This window comes from Teleopsis dalmanni, chromosome 1, assembly GCF_002237135.1.
Source record: "Teleopsis dalmanni isolate 2A chromosome 1, ASM223713v2, whole genome shotgun sequence".
In the NCBI taxonomy this organism is placed as follows: Eukaryota; Metazoa; Arthropoda; class Insecta; order Diptera; family Diopsidae; genus Teleopsis; species Teleopsis dalmanni.
Window position 1 is genome coordinate 199,846,887 of NC_051846.1, and position 17,845 is coordinate 199,864,731.

Here is a 17,845-nt window from a genome sequence, read left to right on the forward strand (position 1 = left end):
TTTAAGTACAGAAATATAATAGGTACAAATTAAACGATTTTAATTACACTAATAGCTAGTATATGATAATCTATTTGGGTTAGCCATTTTTAAAGTAATGGTGGTTCATTTACTTAATATTTTTGACTGTCCATACAGTTATTTCGAATATTGCCAAATGTCCATCATCAATGGTCTTGGAATATTTTCTTAAATTACTAGTAATTAATTTTACTAGTAAAAATATTTTTTAAAGCTAGTAATAATAGTAATAAGTAGTAATAATAGTAATAATAACTAGAAAATAATTTTTTAAAGCTGCTAATACCAAGAGTTGAAATCGTGCGCTACCAAATTTAAAGCTCAGAGTCAGTCTTCATTAACCAACTGATCCAAAGCCTTACTTGATATATATGTTCGAACTTGGAGTTTTTTCTTAACATTAACAAATTCACTTGCTGTGTTATTATAAACCACCTGTAGAATAATTGAATTAATTAATTATATTAATTAATTAGTGTAACCTTGGCAACTTGTGGAAAAACACGTTCACTCATCGCTTCTATTTTGACAAGCACGAGCCTGGCACTTGCACAAACTAATCAAGAAATTCGAATATTTACTAAGACCACTGATGATGAGTACTTGGCAATACTCGAAACAGTGTTGTATGGTCAGTCAAATTTCAATAAATTAACTAAAATTTTTGTTGTTGTCTTTTCATTTCTATTCGAAGCCTTTTAACTTTTAAATGGTTTGTTTTCGTCATTAAAACATTAAAACTATATTTTTATTTTTAATTGATATATTTCAATACTATCCTTTTGTAGAGTTATTATTTATTGTATGATTTTTATTACTCTTTTTTGTGTATACCATAGAACTTAATCTAGGAACCTATTACAGTAAAAGTGCTTTCTTCTGAAAAAAATAGCTTATTTTAGGAATTTAATTTCTTTGGTTAAGACGGACGTTAAAAGTTAACTAAATATTTTTTTCCATTGAGGGTTTCTTCCACATTCTATGTCTTAGTAAATATACGACAATTCTTCATTTTTGGAGCAGAGGAGTTATTTTCATAATTTTCTCTAATACTATTAGAAAACCCCCTATGTAATTTATTAGTAGAATATCTGTGAAATTCTAAAAGCGTGTATTAAAAATACATTAAATTAAATGTGAAACATATTTAAAGCTTGTTACGTATTTTTCCGGTACTAATGTTTATGCTGCGTTGAAGTCTTTCTGAAAAACTTCGAAATTTATTTTTCATGCCAAAGTCATTACAAAATGTAAACTCTTAAAAACATATAACATTTGTGGCTTCATTAACGAATTTCTGTTTTTACTGTATTTTTTTTTGTTTGTTTTTATATTTTTTGTTGTAAAGAGAAAATAAAACATTAACAAAATTGACCGCAGCTATTCGTGTTTGAACATGTAGCATTTCAAATTTTTTGGAAATTTTACAAAACATTAGAAAAACACAAAGTATGTAAAAAAATCTTTACACAAAAAGTAATTAAATGAAACCAAAAAAGGACCCACTTTGGAAGCTTTCTTTCTTCACAGCTAACAGAAAATTAGCTTAACTCAATTTAAAATTGTGTCATAAGTAGCCACAACTTTAGCAAATCCTGTAACCGTGAGTCCACTTTAGGTCAGAATGCGAGTATATTTCAGCTTATTAAGCTGATTTAATAAGGCTACTTTATATGTCTGTATTAATCTCAATTTCAGCAGAACAGAAAAAAGGAAGATTTGCCTTTGCATCATAACTAACTAACTTACTTACTGTAATGTACGCACGAAATCCTTGTTAATGCTGCTCCCTTTTATTAAATCCTACGTTTTGAAGTAAATTATCCTTACTTTGCACTTTAACACGCTCCTTGCTGGAACCGATTTTGCTAAAGCTGAATCCGATGCTGATGCTGTGACTGTGACTGAGACGGAGACTGATGCTGATGCTAGTACTGATGTTATTCCACTTCTGCTGGTGGCGTTGGGTGTTGAGTATATTTAAAATTCTCTATAAATCACAAATGTAGGAGGAAAATATTGTTCGCACTTAATTTTCTTCTCATTTATTTCCATGTACTTTTTTACAAGAATTCCACTTTCTTTAGGTTATTTTTTTTGCTCAACTTTGTGCCTTTTTCACTTTAAACTACCATATTATGTCCTTCCATTTTGATGTAATCATGTTTTTTCGTCCACTTAAATATGCGGAAAGATAAAAGTGGCAAATCCTTGCATTCAACGACTACGGCACTTTTTATTGTACGATTTATTATGAGTTTTTATAAGAATTTTTCTTTTAAAAATTTTTTCGCCCTTATCAGCGCTTTGTATTTGTATTTATGTTATTTTTTTAAATATTCATTGGTTTTTTATGTTTTAATAATTTTTTAGTTCACTCGCATTTAAGATGAAATTTTTTCCTTCACCTCTTCGTAGGTAGTTTTAAATCTGAAGTCACAAAGGACTCTATATATATTTCCTTATCCTAATGCCGCAGGTTGGTTGCTTTTTTTGTAAGGGTTCTACATTTAATTTGCGGTTTAGTTTGTTGAGATTTTTATTTAAATTTTTTTGATTTTATTATCTTTATAAATATTTTATGAAAAGTTGATAAAAAGTTTCATTAACATTATTTGTTTATTAATTAAAAACATGCAATATTTATTTAATAAATAACATAAATAATGACATAAAATTAATAAATTTTAAATATTAGATGAAAATCTACCAGGAGAGAGAATGCAATAAACATAACCTCTCTTAGTTAACATCAACTATGTCCTTCTCAAAACACATCCCGCATATACTAATGAAGGTTCAGGTAAAAAAGCAATAATAGGAGCAACCTTGTTAATATCTCTGCAGCAGACAAAGGCCTTAGCAAACGCAAACTATAATATTTGGAAAGTTTCGAAGTCACATAACAACAACCACATCGAAGGCAGCATCTGTTTCACCAAACTATGGATCAGAGGCGATAGCGAAGCTAAGATTATGGCAAAGGGGTTAGATTAAGTTGTAGTGGCATTGTGGGTAAATGTTAACTTGAGCTCAAATAATGGCCCGATGTGCTACCACGAATTAGCGTTGAATTTTCTGCAGAACGGAAGGGTTCCCAAAAGAACTGCAGTGCTTAGCCTATGAGCAACGCCGTGATTTCATTAACTATCTTTAACGATACTTATATTACATTCATACGGAACTGTGAGGTCATTAGGAGATCTCGACCAACTGAATCTATTGAGTAGGTAGATTTGTCAGGTCTAGAAAAGTATTGTCAGGTCTATACATGATATCGACTAATCAACTCCACCTTCCTACCTTCACTAATTGTCTTTAAGAATTTGGTATCACTTTACATCCGTCAGGTCTATATATAATGTAGATCCACGCTCTTTTAACCTATTCTTCTAATTTTTTTTACTCCTTCCTAACTCCATTCCCACCTTCGTTAACTGCCTTTAAGGACTTCTTTCTGATATATCTATGATTGTATCAGTTCTGTACGTGATATCGACCAGCAAACTATACATAACTTCTTTTTCATCTTTATTAACTGTTCTTACCTATCCACCTAACTTCTTTGACTGCTTTTAAGGATTTGTAAGATGGTATAGATCCATCTTACAGGTCTATTATTAATGTCGACCAACCAAATTTACCTCTTTACCATCCAATATTCGTTAACTGCCTTTAAGGTCTCCTATATGTTATTGCTAAGGATCTGAATAATCTTGGCTAATCAACTAATCCACTTAACTAAAGCTTTAACTAAATGCTTTAGAATTGATAATCTAAACGAAGTTTTGGCAAAATCTTTTTTCAAAACTAAGAAAAAACTAAAACTTTTTTTGCTTTTGAAAATCAAGTTGATTTAAGCAGTGAATCAATACTTTAAATTGTTAACAATCAAATTTTATTTTCACAAGTGCATAAGTTTGTTGTTTGTCCCTTTGTAAACCATAATATGGAGTATCCTCCAAAACTTTCTACCAAGTTGTGCTAATATTAAATTAACATACAAATGAGCATGACTTCATGAACTTCATAAATTTTTTGTGTCTTCTTTTGTAGTCTCTCAACAGTGGGAATCGTAAAAGCATCTTTAACTTGAACAACTTCTCCCAAAGGAAATAAGTATTTTCTCATGCATATCCTTAAATTTATTTTTAAAATTCAGTCATTTCGGAATCTTTCTTTGTTGACATTTAAAACACAAAAAAAAGGGAAATTTTAGATTCTAAAAAAAATATTAATATATTTATTTCTTATTTCTTAGTTGAGGATATAGATTCGAGGACATTGCACCACATATTTATCGGCAATATTTTTCTATTATTATCTGTACTTAATACTTACACAGAAAGTAAATATAAAAACTAAAATAAATGAAACTATGAAAATCTGTGCTTCGTTGGAAAAAGCACAGGATATCTAATAACAGACAGGAAAATTAAGTACATCTGCAGGAACAAAAATTCAATTTGCAACTAAGGACTATAATGCACTTCCAGAGAACTTTACAGAAATGTTTTTGAGTTCCAATAGTTTTTTGTCATATTTTTGTAAAATTGTAAATATGAAAATGCTCGAAGGCAACATCCTTAAAGATAGTGTCATGCTTTTGTAACTAAAATATATACACGCACTTTAGCATATGCGAGGCAACAAAATTAAATTGTACACTAACTCTTCAACATAATCCACTTAAAATAAAAAGAATCCTTTGAAGGGATTCATGAAATCTCAACAAACTCTTAACCTTTTTATATTCACACTTTAAACGCACTTAAATCACGCGGAACATTGTTTGTATGTGAAAACTCAAATAGTTTCGCCGTCTGCTTTGTCGGCCCAATTAATACACAGAAGATTCACTAGAATGTAACGCTTGTTGACGTGGTTAAAAGGAAACTGCAACTTGTTGTCTGTTTTGACACTTTGCGAGGCTGCACGAGCAACAAAGTCGTAAAGCTGCTGTTAACTTAACATAGCGGTTAACAGTAATGTTAAATTGGCATCTTTTAACACAATGAAGCAGTTTGCTGATTAATTTTTAAACTGTTAAAACTGTTAACGTTTTAAGAGAAATAAACAATTTAAGAAACAATCAAGAGAAGTTCAAAATTATTTAACATAAACAAAAACTGTTTTTGTCATGTCCTATATTCGGTATTAAATTCCGAAAAATTATAGTACTTTTCATATATTGAAATATAACGGTTGAAACTATAAACAAAAGCTTATTATAAGCTCTTTGCTACAATTATAACTAAAGACCGTAAGTTAAAACAGGCGTTTGTTCAACCACAATTATTTCACGCTACTGTTTATACCTATATACATATGTATATATAAACAGTAGCGGGACAGTAAAATGGTTAAAGGTACTCATTTATTTAACGCTACTGTTTATACGTAAATACATATATATATAAACAGTAGCGTTACAGTAAAATAGTTAAAGGTACTCATCTGTTTCACGCTACTGTTTATACATATATATAAACAGTAGCGGGACAGTAAATTGTTTAAAGATATTCAATGAATACAAAAACATTATTCCTCTTGTGTATTGTTTACTCGAGCCCAAAATTCACTTATTAAACAGATTTTAAAATCAATTTTAAAAGCATTGATTAACAAATACGAAATAATTGTAATTTATTTTAATTTATTAATTTAATATATTTTAATTTAATTTAATTAATTTAATAAAGAGGTTTTTTTTTCGAAAAGTATTGAACTACAACAACAAAAATTCTTTTTCTATTATTTTTTAATTAATTTAATTTTTGGCTGAACATACAGTTGTTTCAAGTATTACCAAATACCCATCATCAGTGATCTTGGAAATAATTCTTGTATATATTAAACGTAAATAATTTTTTACGAACTTCAAGTACCAGGAATCGAACTCGTGTCCTGCCAAATTTAAAGCTTAAAGTCAGCGCACCTTAACCAACTGACCCAAAGCCGTACTTGACTTTTATGTTTACAGATTTTTCTGAAGTTTTGTTAATTTTGGAATTAATAAATTTAATTTATTTTACGTAATGTTTCACTTACTTAATTATTTACTTAAATATTAATTTACTTACTAAATAAAATGGATGTTAATTTGCTGATTTATGGTATATAAATGTCTTATAGTTTGTGAGTTTTTTCCGCTGCGAAAATCGTCGTCAACTCATGGAGAACCAAAGATCTTACGATAACACCTAGTACTACTTTATCATTTGGTGACAACGTCAATGCTTCTGCGCAATACAGAAGCAATAGTAGGATAAACGACCTACTGTACAAAAAGCATGTATATTGTACATGAATATATAAAATACATATTTTCTAATTTTTAAAAATACAGTATAGTATATCAGAACATTAACGTTTGCGTCGTATTAAAAATGAAGTAAGAAATAATTGTTTAATTTTTACAAATTTTAATGAATTAATTAAATTAAAAAATTAATTAATTAAAATTAGAAATGAACGTTTGTATTTTTAACAATAAAACATGATTTTATTAAAATAAGGGTACGCATGCAAGGCAATAAAATCGGCAAACGTACAAATTTACGAGAATGAAAACATAAAACTACTTCTAAACACATTTTATGCTAAATCTGTGCAACTATCAGCTGTTCATTTTTCAAAACAGATAAAAAAACATAAAGATTGAAATCTTTTAACTACAATTATATATTCTGTGTTATACTACGTTTGCATTGTGTGATTAAAAAAACGGGATTAAATTAATCTTCATGTTTTAATCTGCACCGTTTACATTATACATTGGATGTTAATTTTGAAGTTTCTCTTGTTGTGTTTTGTTTCGTGTGTTTGAGAAATCCCTGCAAATAAAGCATTAAATAACAACTTTGTACAAACAAATTATAATATACAAATTTTATTTATAATTATGTACAAAACTATTATTAAACAAATTTAATAAGAGTTTCACTCATACAAGTATTTTACAGCAATTTTGCGAATGTATGCGTCAGATTCTCTGGTATACGTATTCAAATTTTTGTTCATTTTTATTATTTATTAATGATTCATATGAGTTGAAGTGTTTAATATCACCGTGACCGTAAAATTACGTTATTATCTATAAAAAGAGATGGTAACTCTACATTTGTTTTGCAGTCAAATTGCGGATGACAGTTCATCGTTTAATTTGGTTATTACTGAATTGTTGTGTAAACAAAATTTCGTAGATTTTGTTAATAAAAAGTATTAATTATGGGCAAAATGAGCACGGATGTAGTTGAAGAAGGAAAAGGTAACGATAAATCTGACGAGTTTGATTTCATCATAGAAGAAGAAGATGCTAATAGTAATAACTCCGACAGTAATGATTCTGATGTTGGCACGGAGATGTCGGATTTATCAAAATGTAAAAAGAACCAAAAAAATAATTTAATAGCAGCAAATACTAAAAAAACTTCACAAAGAGGTCGAAAAAAAAAGAATTTAACTGTTGAAAATAAAATAAAAATATTACAATATTTAAAAGAACATGGAACGACAATGAAAACAGTCCGGGATGTAATTGCCAAATTCAAGCTGCCAGAATCTTTAGTTTTAGGTATAACAGCATATAATATTCTTTATATTATTTATATAAAAATTGACTACATATTTCCCATTTAATTATTAGAATATGTAAAGCAGCAAATGCAAATTGGACAGAGAAAAGCGGCAGAAGAATGCAAAAATGAATCTTTCATCAACGCAAACTTGTGGATTAAAACATATGAAAACTATCAGGTTTCTAGTCACACCGATTTCGAACTTGCGTATCTATATAATAATATTGCTGATACCGAAGAGCATCCAGACCCAGCAGAATTGGATGGGATTGACTTAAAGTAAGTCTTAGTTCTTAATATAAACATTAATTTTTTAACACAAACTATAATCTTTAAAGAAAAGCATACAAGTTTTTGGCTAATGCATTAGAGGGTAATCCTCAAATTCCACCGGATGGTCCAACAAGTGAATTCCTAAAGCAACAATTAAAGGCAAGTATACATTAATCATAAAGCAATTATATAATATATGAACATATATATTTCTTTTTTAGAAATTAGAAGAAACTTCTGTTGAAGAGGAAGCTCAAACACAAACTAATAATATAAAATTAATGCTTGGAAATAAACATCAGCAAGAAGGTACAAATAAGAGATCTAAGATAAGTCTTGATCCTTTAAATTACATCCCAAGCATAGAAGGACATATATAAATATATGATTTTTAATATTGAATAAATTACTTTTTATTTGAATAAGTATAATATAACTTTTTATATAATACAATTTCCTATATTGATTTCAATATAGCTTAACAATAGTCAAACGAGGTTAAGATAAGTAAATTAATTTATTTATTATTTTAAATAAAATTGTACAATCACTTCATCAATTGTATAATTTTTGTCATTTAATTGAATATTGATTATAAAAAGTTTATATTATTAATTTAAAAAACAATTATTAAAATTGCAAATTTTGAAGTGGATGACTGTCTTAAAATGGGCAAGCCAAATGAAAGAAAAATTAGATGAGGCATCAGGAATTCTTAACTACAGGCTAATAGAGCACCCAATCCACAGTGAAGCAACAGTCTCTGGCTGCTCTATTAAATATAACCAGACCACAGTGCAATCCATCAGCACCCTGTTATCTGCTTACAGGTCCCAGCAGACTATACCGACGCGCTCACAAAAGCCATACAATAATGTAATACATTGAACACACTTGTTTTGAGGGACCGTTTAGTGTTCTTCTGAAAGTTTTCTTCGTGAATTGATCAATTCGTTTCTACCAAATAAGTAGAAACGCTCTCGTTTTACCACGTTGGATAGATCATATTGTATTGGTAAAATAAAATAAGTTCATTATCAATAAATCAGTATAAAATGTCGAATGCAACCTTTAATTAATTTTTCACAAGAGAAATTACCAAAATATGATATATGTGTCATATGTTTTATATGTAAAATGTAAACAAATAACAGCTGAGCTGTAAACAAAAGCACTAAGGAAGTAAGTATTTAATAATATCTTTGTTTTTATTAATTGAGTATGTAATGGATATATAAAATTTATATTAAGTGATCAATTATATATTTAATTTTTTTGTCTGATATATTATCAAATGAAGTTTATAAAAGTTTAATCAACTGCATAAATTAGCTCATAATGTAAACGTTCACTCATTATTATAAATGAGCAAGAACCTAAATGAGATAGTCTGAATGTACTATTATATATAAATATTTATTTTGTAATTACAAATATGATGAATTAATATAAATCATATATCATACATAATATGTGATTTGTATTAATTAATACAATATTACTACGAATATCTTCTGATAACTCGAGGAACTAAATTTTACTTTAATTTGATGTTATACCATTTATGTATTATTAACTTTATATTGTAATTCTTTAATAACTTTTTTTACATAAGTGCTAAAAGATAACGACCAATTGTAACTTAGAAGGTAACCATAGAATTGGAAATTATTGAAAAATTGGTTAAGTAAAGAATTGATAATAATAATTAAGAAAATAATTAATATAAAGGTTGTTCAACGTGAAAGAAATTTCTTTGAAAAATCAATTGTGAATTTAAATATTTACGAAATAAAATTACAATCTATTACATTATTCTTCATAGAAAAATTTGATAACTCTAAAATGCATTGTCCTGTCTTCTTGTGGACGCCATTTCTTTGATTGCTATTGGTGTAGTACATTAAATGTAAGCGGCAAAACAGTGTACAATAATGTCTGAAATGGAAAAACCAAGTGTAAGCAAAAAAAAAGATAACTAGGAACTCTAATAATTTCAAAGCAGATGTTCCAATAGGAAAGACTGGTATGCGTACTCGTAAGACATCATATAAAATTGCACGCCACAGTCAAAATCGCAAAAAGGGGCCGATGTTAAAAATAACAAGAAGTGCATCCATTATAACTATGCGCAAGAAGAATTCCAAACCCAATGTGCAGGCAAAACAAAAACGGGGTGCAACAAGTGCATCTAATAAAACCAAGGACGAAAATCTTGACTCACACGAAGAAAATGAATCGGAAGTGCTCACAAAAGATAACATGGAAACCCTTCCGGAAACTGATCACATTGATTTGGATACACCTTTAATAAAAAGCACAAGGCGTGTAGTAAAACGTCCAGGACCGAATGTCCAGGCAAAACAAATACAGGGCACAGCAAGTGCATCTACTGAAACCACGAAAAAAAGTCTCAGAAAAAATCTTGATTCCCACGAAGAAAATGAATCGGAAGTGCTCACAAAAGATAACATGGAAACCCTTCCGGAAACTGATCACATTGATTTGGATACACCTTTAATAAAAAGCACAAGGCGTGTAGTAAAACGTCCAGGACCGAATGTCCAGGCAAAACAAATACAGGGCACAGCAAGTGCATCTACTGAAACCACGAAAAAAAGTCTCAAAATAAATCTTGATTCCCACGAAGAAAATGAATCGGAAGTGCCTACAAAAGAAAACATGGAAACCCTTCAAGAAACTAATCACATAGATTCGAATACACTGTTAATAAAATGCACAAGACGTGTAGTAGCACGTCCAGGACCGAATGTCCAGGCAAAACAAATACAGGGCACAGCAAGTGTATCTACTGAAACCACGAAAAAAAGTCTCAAAATAAATCTTGATTCCCACGAAGAAAATGAATCGGAAGTGCCTACAAAAGAAAACATGGAAACCCTTCAAGAAACTAATCACATAGATTCGAATACACTGTTAATAAAATGCACAAGACGTGTAGTAGCACGTCGAAAAGCGAATGTCCAGGCAAAACAAATACAGGGCACAGCAAGTGCATCTACTGAAACCACGAAAAAAAGTCTCAGAAAAAATCTTGATTCTCACGAAGAAAATGAAACGAAAGTGCCTACAAAGGAAAACATGGAGACCCTTAAAAAAACTAATGACATAGATTCGAATACACCGTTAATAAAAAGCACAAAACGGGTAGTAAAACGTCCACAACCGAATGTCCAGGCAAAGCAACAACGGGGTACAGCAAGTGCATCTATTGAAACCAAGAAACAAAGTCTCAAAGAAAATCTTAATTCTCACGAAGAAAATAAATCGGAAGTGCCTACAAAGGGAAACATAGAAATCCTTCCAGAAACTGATGACATAGTTTCAGATACACCGTTAATAAAAAGCACAAAACGGGTAGTGAAACGTCCAGGACCGAATGTCCAGGCAAAACAAATACAGGGCACAGCAAGTGCATCTGATGATACCACGAAAAGAAGTCTTATAGAAAATCTTGATACACACGAAGAAAATGTATCAGAAGTGCTTTCAAAGGAAAACATGAAGACCTTTCCAGAAACATGGAGACCCTTCCAGACTGATCACATAGATTTGGATATCCCGTTAATGAAAAGCACAAAACGTGTAGTAAAACGTCCAAAACCGAATGTCCAGGCAAAACAACAACAAGGTACAGCAAGTGCATCTAATGAAACCACGAAAATAAGTCTCAAAGAAAATCTTTATTCACATGAAGAAAATGAATCGGAAGCGCCTACAAAGGAAAACACGGAGACCCTTCAAGAAACTGATGACTTAGATTTGGGTATGCCGTTAAATAAAAACACAGGACGTGTAGTAAAACGTACATTAAAGAAAAATTCTCGCAAAACTCTCAATGAAAGGAAAAGCATATTTAAAGCTGCAAATAAAACTTTGTTCAAAAGACGAGAAATCTTAAGTGCCGAAAATAAGATTGAAATATTAAAACAATTAAAATCATTGGGAACATCTATGCAAACAGTTCGAGAAATAAGCTCCAACTTGAAGCTTCCAGAAACTTCAGTATTAGGTATAAGAAGAAATCATTTTTAAGGAATATTTAGATTAGCATTAAATTGCATGTTGTTCTTTTGTGTTAGAGTATGTGAAGAATCGAATGCAGATTGCAAAGAAGATGTTAGCAAGCGAATGCGATGATGAACACTTTGTCAATGCAAACTTATGGCTTAAAAAATTTGAAAAATCGAAGATTTCTGATCACAGCGATTTTGAACTCGCCATAATATATCATGAAATTGCTGATCATGTACAGCATCCAGATCCAGAAGAATTGGATGGTATTGACTTAAAGTAAGTTTAATTTATAGATATATAAAATATGTATTTATTTTTAATACCTATTTAATCTCTATAATAATCTTTAATATATAATCTTTAAAGAAAAGCATACAAGTTCTTGGCTAATGCATTAGAGGGTAAGCCACAAATTCCACCGGATGGTCCAACAGGTGAATTTTTAAAAGAACAATTTGAAGTAAGTACACATTATTTATCTTATATCTTATTTATCTTATATTTATTTGCTTTTAAGGATTTAAGAGAGCTATGCGGTACAAAGGAAGCTCAAGCGCAATTCAATGCTTTAATAAATAACGGAGCTAAGGTACAGGATACAAAGAATATCAGTTTAGATCCATTAAACTTAATGGCTGACGCAGTATAAATATTTAAGATTTTTTTTATCGTGCATTGGCAAAGTATATTTCTTATTCTTACAATTGCTATTTATACTTTAAATTACAATTTGGTGTTTAAGTTTAGTTTCTCAATTTGTCAAGTAATCAAGATCTTTTCTTAACTGTTCATAATATTATTAATAATATGGATTTAATATTACCATTTATGAATGAACCTTTTTGTATATTAAAAAACACGTTTTGTTCAAATAGAAACACAAATTTAATCTAATCTAATGTAAAATCTAATATCTAATGCAAAATTATTCAAAATATATTAGAGGCGAAATCATCCATACCTCTTTGTATACGCCACTGTGAAGATAGAAATAAAATTTCATTTAAAAATATTATTAATATTTCATTTTACACCAATTACTATTATAAGAAGAAACAATACAATACTGCAACTTATAAAATCAATTGTGTTGTCCTAGAGAGACTCTCCTAAGCTCATTCGAACTATTTATGGGAATTGATAAGCCTAATAATATCATTAAGTTGAGAATTCCAAACCTAATTCGATTTAATGGAAACAGTATGGAGTTACTAAACACATTTTCTGAAACAAGCAGAGAAAATAGGAGCAAGTTAACTCTGCAATCACAGAAATATATTAGTGTCAATAACCTGTGAAAAAAGCTACCGAACAGGAGCATATCCAGTTAAAAAAGCAGTTTAGAATCCTGAGTTTAGATCTATTTAGACCAAGAAATCTGCCAACATTTTTGCTGTTAATTGAAATGGCCTGTCTACTTTTGCTTAGACAGGCCAAAATTGACCTAACCTTCTCAAGGGCTTTATATTCGGTGTATCCTATAGACACTAATGCAATATGATTAGTGAATATTCTGCACAAAGGTTTGGGTTAATTTGCTAAAGTAAAATGTGAAAATATGGCAAATCTAAGTCATTAGCGTAATTTAAGTCAAAATCGTAAATAAAGTCTCAATACTAACTTACGTTTCCAAGTTAGTAACGACTGTCAAATCTGCTTCAGAAGAAAAAAATTAATAAAAAAGTGCATACATGTAAATCTAATAGGTGGTTTATGTATGTATATACGAGAGTTTGGGGTGATAATTTTTATAGAGACGATAATTTAATCTAATGGCTGAAGATGTCACCCACTAACAATCCAGTCGATTCAATTCATATAACTTCTGGTTCAATTCTTGAAGAATCTCATCCATCAATGTTAAGCAAATTTATTCATATTTATTTATTCATAAATCAATATATTATTAAGATTATATAAATATACGGAATTAATAATATAATTTATTAATATAATTCATTTATTAATTGATATGAAATAAATATTTTTTAAACGAATAGGCTTCCAGAACAAATCTTAAGTTGTCAGGTAATTTATCGAAGTTTCTTATTATAATACTTTAATATAATTGGAAACTTTATATATATATATATATATATACAAATATAAAAAGATATCAATTAATTCACATTACAGAATACATACACATGCCAGAAATATTTAAACTAAAAAATTTAAGTACTTCACCCTTTTTTCTATCATGGGTCTTCAAAATATTTCTTAAGCATTTATTTTTTTATACTTTCTTAGATTTCCAATGTTTAATATCATAGTCTTGTTAATATTGAGGTGAATTATCTGTTTATCTGTTTAAAAGCCTTTAAATTTATGGACTATATAATAACGAAAGTATCTAAACACGCCTTTTGAGCATAGTATTCTTTAAAACTTATTAAGAAACCTGTAGTCACTGCATAACTTCGGGTTTAGTGTGAACAACACAAATTTCCAATCATAAATAAATTTTCCAAGAATGCAAGGAAAAGTCCGTATAACCACACATCACGAATTTCAAAAAAAAAAAACAATTATAATTAATGCAGCTTTATACTTCCACGTTAATACCCTTTAATTTCTTTTGTTGCAATTTATTCCGCTTCACACTGCTAGTCGAAAGTCTAGTAACCAAATTCTTGTAAAATAACTCCGGCTCACCTTGTTTTTTCCAATCGTAATCGAAATCCAATGTATATTTTAATTTTTTATAAAATAAAATGCTAAACATAGTTCTTAAAAAATTATAATTAGGTTCTTCATCGAAATTTAAACTGCGGCAATACCATATATAGTAACTGAACTCATCTGGAAGTCCTGTGCAAAGTTTCTCGATCGGTATGCTTAGTTTCAATTCAGTCATCTTCTCAAATTTTTGCATGGGCCCACAGGCCACTAGATCATACCAAGGTAATTTTCCACGATGAAAATGTATCAACAAATAACCTATTGATTCCAAATCGTCGCATCTACTTTGTGCTAAGTTTTTAACAGAATTTATCGATGCATATACCAATGTTCCTGCGAACTCTTTGCGCTCATTGGGTACATGTTCGTTGGTAGTCGGATTGCGATACAATTGAGCCAAACCAAAATCAACCAAGTGTAGTGTTTGAGATTGATCACCAACGCCTATAACAAAATTTGCAGGTTTCAAATCTCGATGGACATAAGATTTTGAATGAAGATCCTCGACACGATCCAACATTTGATTGAATAGCATTAAAATAGTTTTTAATGAAAAATGTCCTTTACAAGTCCTGAGCAACGATTTAAGCGACGGTCCCATTAGATCTAAAACTATAGCACGATAATTACCCTGATTTCCATAATAGTACATATTCGGTACTCCAGTTGACTCCTTTAATAAACGATAGATCTTATTTTCAGTTAGCAATTGTGATCTTTTCAATTTATTCGATTCCATTTTTATGGCCACCAATTGGTTGCTTTCTAGATTTTTACCCAAAAACACCCTACCAAAGCTTCCCGAGTCTATAAATTTCAATACTTTAAACTTTTTGCCATCAAAATATTTTGGATAACTTCTATATTTTCGAATAAGCCTTGACATATTGAAGAATTTAGGTAATTATAAAAGATTAGTACATGTACATCAAATTTTTTTTTTTTCCATAAATTAATTTTATAAAAAAAAGTTTTTCTTTTAAATAAATAAATAAAATAAATTAATTTAATTTTCACTTGGTTTGACATTTAGAAATAAATTTTTATTACTGAAAGGAAAGTATTTTATACTTGTGGGATTGGGAGAGAATCGTATGCATCTCATAAAAAGCTGTAACCACTCTGCGTAATATTTCAAGCTGAATACACTTTTAAGCCAATATCTCAAATCTTTTGATTACACGGTATTTGTAGTAATAGCAACATTTTCTCCCTCATCCTTCGTTCCTAATTACACACGGGCTTCCACAGTCCAGTACTTAGAGACACTTCACAAGGAGCTTAAACTCATACTGAACGCCCACACAAAATAATTTCTAAACAAAAAAATTATGTAGGACAGTAAATTGTTCAACATGTACTCGACTTATTCCAATTCACATGAAATTTCATTGCTAAGAATGCTTTTTTGAATTGCATCAAAATCGTTGTGGTGTTGATTTTTATAAAAATACAAGCTGATGATCAAATCTAGTTGAGCCCGCGTTAGAAATTCTTGCTGCTCTATTAGTAAAACAAAACTATATATATTCACGCGATTCAACATTTTATCTTGGTTTGATTTATTCTGCCTTCGCTGCACTGACTCCATGTAATTAAAAAGAGTAGCTATACAAAAATAGATCTTTTCCAATAATGATCTTTTTCCACTCTTTTCTGCGTTTTCATGCGATATACTGATTTCTTTGTGTGATGCAATGAATGGGCAAAAATCGACAACCACCAAAGTGGGTACATACACCCAATCATGTAACTCAAGCAGTTTATGTGTAATTTCAGTGATACTCTTAAAATACCTGAAATATATTTTGAAATAATGAATAAATATTGACTGCGTTTACATTTTCAATACATACATTATTATTAAATATTGCAAATCCTTTTTTGATATTTTCAAGTCCTTCACCAAGGTCAGAATATTGTGTTTATCCCGTGTCATCAACAATACGGTTTCTTTAGTTTTTATTTTGTTTAAACATAACTGAAAAAAAAGAGAAAAAATTTTAATTATGTATAACTAAACAAATAAATCAAAATTACTGATTTTAATGTGAGAAATATTACAACAAAAAACTAAACATAATTTAAAATATTTTAATTTATTTAAAATCCTTTATACTTTTTCAAAATACTATCATTTATATACCCTTGTACCCTACGTCCTCCTTAGGACTGTTCAGCTTTAACAACGCACAGAAGAAACATGTTTCATGTGGAAGTTTCTGTCACCAGTATAGCTTAAGAACTCCACTCCAAATTTACTTCTGAACGTTGTTCACAAAGCTTTAAATGGCTTTGTATAATTCAAAGTGAAATTGGTACAATGGGACTCTTCTGGCCACAGTACCGGTTGTTGGGCGAATTCACGACAATAATTTTAATAATAACAATAATGCCCTTGCATACATTTATCGTTTGTAGTATTATAATAAAATAACTTCATACTTTGTAAACGTTTTCGTTTTCACAATCCTGATTTGAAATAAATACATAATTGTATATGTTTTCTCCTAAAACATTCATATTGACGTTTAGTTTGTTTAAAATTAAGAAAACTTGCCGCATTTATAAAGGCTGCCACTCAAAAATGCTATAAAAAAGTGTTGGAAAACAAATAAAATATTCTGCTTTATTTTGATACAAATATGAAAAATTTATGTTGTTTAGTAATATATATATAAATATTTAAATAATTAAGTAAATCATATATATTAATCAGAAAATCAATTTTTAAATGTTAAAAATATTAATTCAATAATTCAGTGTGCAAGAAATAAAGAACAATAATACGTATTCGAGTGCAATTCTGTCAGCCCGTCACATTGCTTGCGCTCTGTTCAATAAATATTATTAAAACATTTTGAAACTATTTATATTGCAGCATAAAAATTTTGTAATTTTGTAATATTTTATATAAAATAACATAATTTAATATTTTAGAAAATCGAAATCTTCCTATTTAGGCATATCGTTTAGCATGCTAAATAGTGACAACGTTTCAAATATTTGATAAATATTAGGTCTGTTCCACAAACTACTCTTAGTAAAACTCAAGTAAAATATATAAGTAAAGTACAAACTGAGAGCGTAACTCAAATAAAGTGCCAAATTACGCTCCTTACACAGATTTTCATGGAACAGCTTTATGTAAAGTCTGGTGAGAACACCAGTGTCGTGCAAATAAACAATACAAAAATTTAAAATCAACGCAAAACAGCTGATTCACACATCAACACAATTTTACTTGAAAT

General features: G+C 29.5%; 4 protein-coding genes across 4 annotated transcripts; 2 read left to right on the plus strand and 2 right to left on the minus strand.

The window, feature by feature from the left end:
• Nucleotides 1-7,179: 7,179 nt before the first annotated feature.
• On the plus strand, nucleotides 7,180-8,365 carry LOC119674008. The gene is made up of 4 exons (XM_038085133.1): nucleotides 7,180-7,597; nucleotides 7,670-7,880; nucleotides 7,940-8,033; nucleotides 8,096-8,365. The coding sequence occupies exons 1-4, from the start codon at nucleotides 7,252-7,254 to the stop codon at nucleotides 8,252-8,254; spliced, it is 810 nt and encodes a 269-aa protein (XP_037941061.1). The 5' UTR covers nucleotides 7,180-7,251; the 3' UTR covers nucleotides 8,255-8,365.
• Nucleotides 8,366-9,674: 1,309 nt separating this feature from the next.
• Nucleotides 9,675-12,883, plus strand: LOC119671258. Its single transcript, XM_038081801.1, has 4 exons — nucleotides 9,675-11,907; nucleotides 11,978-12,188; nucleotides 12,279-12,372; nucleotides 12,430-12,883. Exons 1-4 carry the CDS (start codon nucleotides 9,903-9,905, stop codon nucleotides 12,559-12,561), a joined length of 2,442 nt encoding a protein of 813 aa, XP_037937729.1. The 5' UTR covers nucleotides 9,675-9,902; the 3' UTR covers nucleotides 12,562-12,883.
• On the minus strand, nucleotides 12,803-15,333 carry LOC119667048 (casein kinase I-like). Its single transcript, XM_038076329.1, has 3 exons — nucleotides 14,693-15,333; nucleotides 12,874-12,889; nucleotides 12,803-12,826 (listed from the first exon to the last, which is right to left on the minus strand). Exons 1-3 carry the CDS (start codon nucleotides 15,331-15,333, stop codon nucleotides 12,803-12,805), a joined length of 681 nt encoding a protein of 226 aa, XP_037932257.1.
• A 281-nt stretch (nucleotides 15,334-15,614) lies between these two features.
• On the minus strand, nucleotides 15,615-17,161 carry LOC119671259. The gene is made up of 3 exons (XM_038081802.1): nucleotides 17,040-17,161; nucleotides 16,451-16,575; nucleotides 15,615-16,390 (listed from the first exon to the last, which is right to left on the minus strand). Exons 1-3 carry the CDS (start codon nucleotides 17,157-17,159, stop codon nucleotides 15,961-15,963), a joined length of 675 nt encoding a protein of 224 aa, XP_037937730.1. The 5' UTR covers nucleotides 17,160-17,161; the 3' UTR covers nucleotides 15,615-15,960.
• Between the last annotated feature and the right edge of the window lie 684 nt (nucleotides 17,162-17,845).

Excerpts from the sequence above, each read along its gene's own strand:
- LOC119671259 (XM_038081802.1), bottom strand. The coding sequence starts at position 17,159 with ATGCGGCAAGTTTTCTTAATTTTAAACAAACTAAACGTCAATATGAAT. Across the intron at positions 16,576-17,039 it reads AAAACGAAAACGTTTACAAA|TTATGTTTAAACAAAATAAA; the intron begins GTATGAAGTTAT and ends CTTTTTTTTCAG. Across the intron at positions 16,391-16,450 it reads TTGCAATATTTAATAATAAT|GTATTTTAAGAGTATCACTG; the intron begins GTATGTATTGAA and ends AATATATTTCAG.
- LOC119674008 (XM_038085133.1), top strand. The coding sequence starts at position 7,252 with ATGGGCAAAATGAGCACGGATGTAGTTGAAGAAGGAAAAGGTAACGAT. Across the intron at positions 7,881-7,939 it reads TTGGATGGGATTGACTTAAA|AAAAGCATACAAGTTTTTGG; the intron begins GTAAGTCTTAGT and ends TAATCTTTAAAG. Across the intron at positions 8,034-8,095 it reads TCCTAAAGCAACAATTAAAG|AAATTAGAAGAAACTTCTGT; the intron begins GCAAGTATACAT and ends TTTCTTTTTTAG.
- LOC119671258 (XM_038081801.1), top strand. The coding sequence starts at position 9,903 with ATGCGTACTCGTAAGACATCATATAAAATTGCACGCCACAGTCAAAAT. Across the intron at positions 12,189-12,278 it reads TTGGATGGTATTGACTTAAA|AAAAGCATACAAGTTCTTGG; the intron begins GTAAGTTTAATT and ends TAATCTTTAAAG. Across the intron at positions 12,373-12,429 it reads TTTTAAAAGAACAATTTGAA|GATTTAAGAGAGCTATGCGG; the intron begins GTAAGTACACAT and ends TTTGCTTTTAAG.
- LOC119667048 (XM_038076329.1), bottom strand. The coding sequence starts at position 15,333 with ATGGAATCGAATAAATTGAAAAGATCACAATTGCTAACTGAAAATAAG.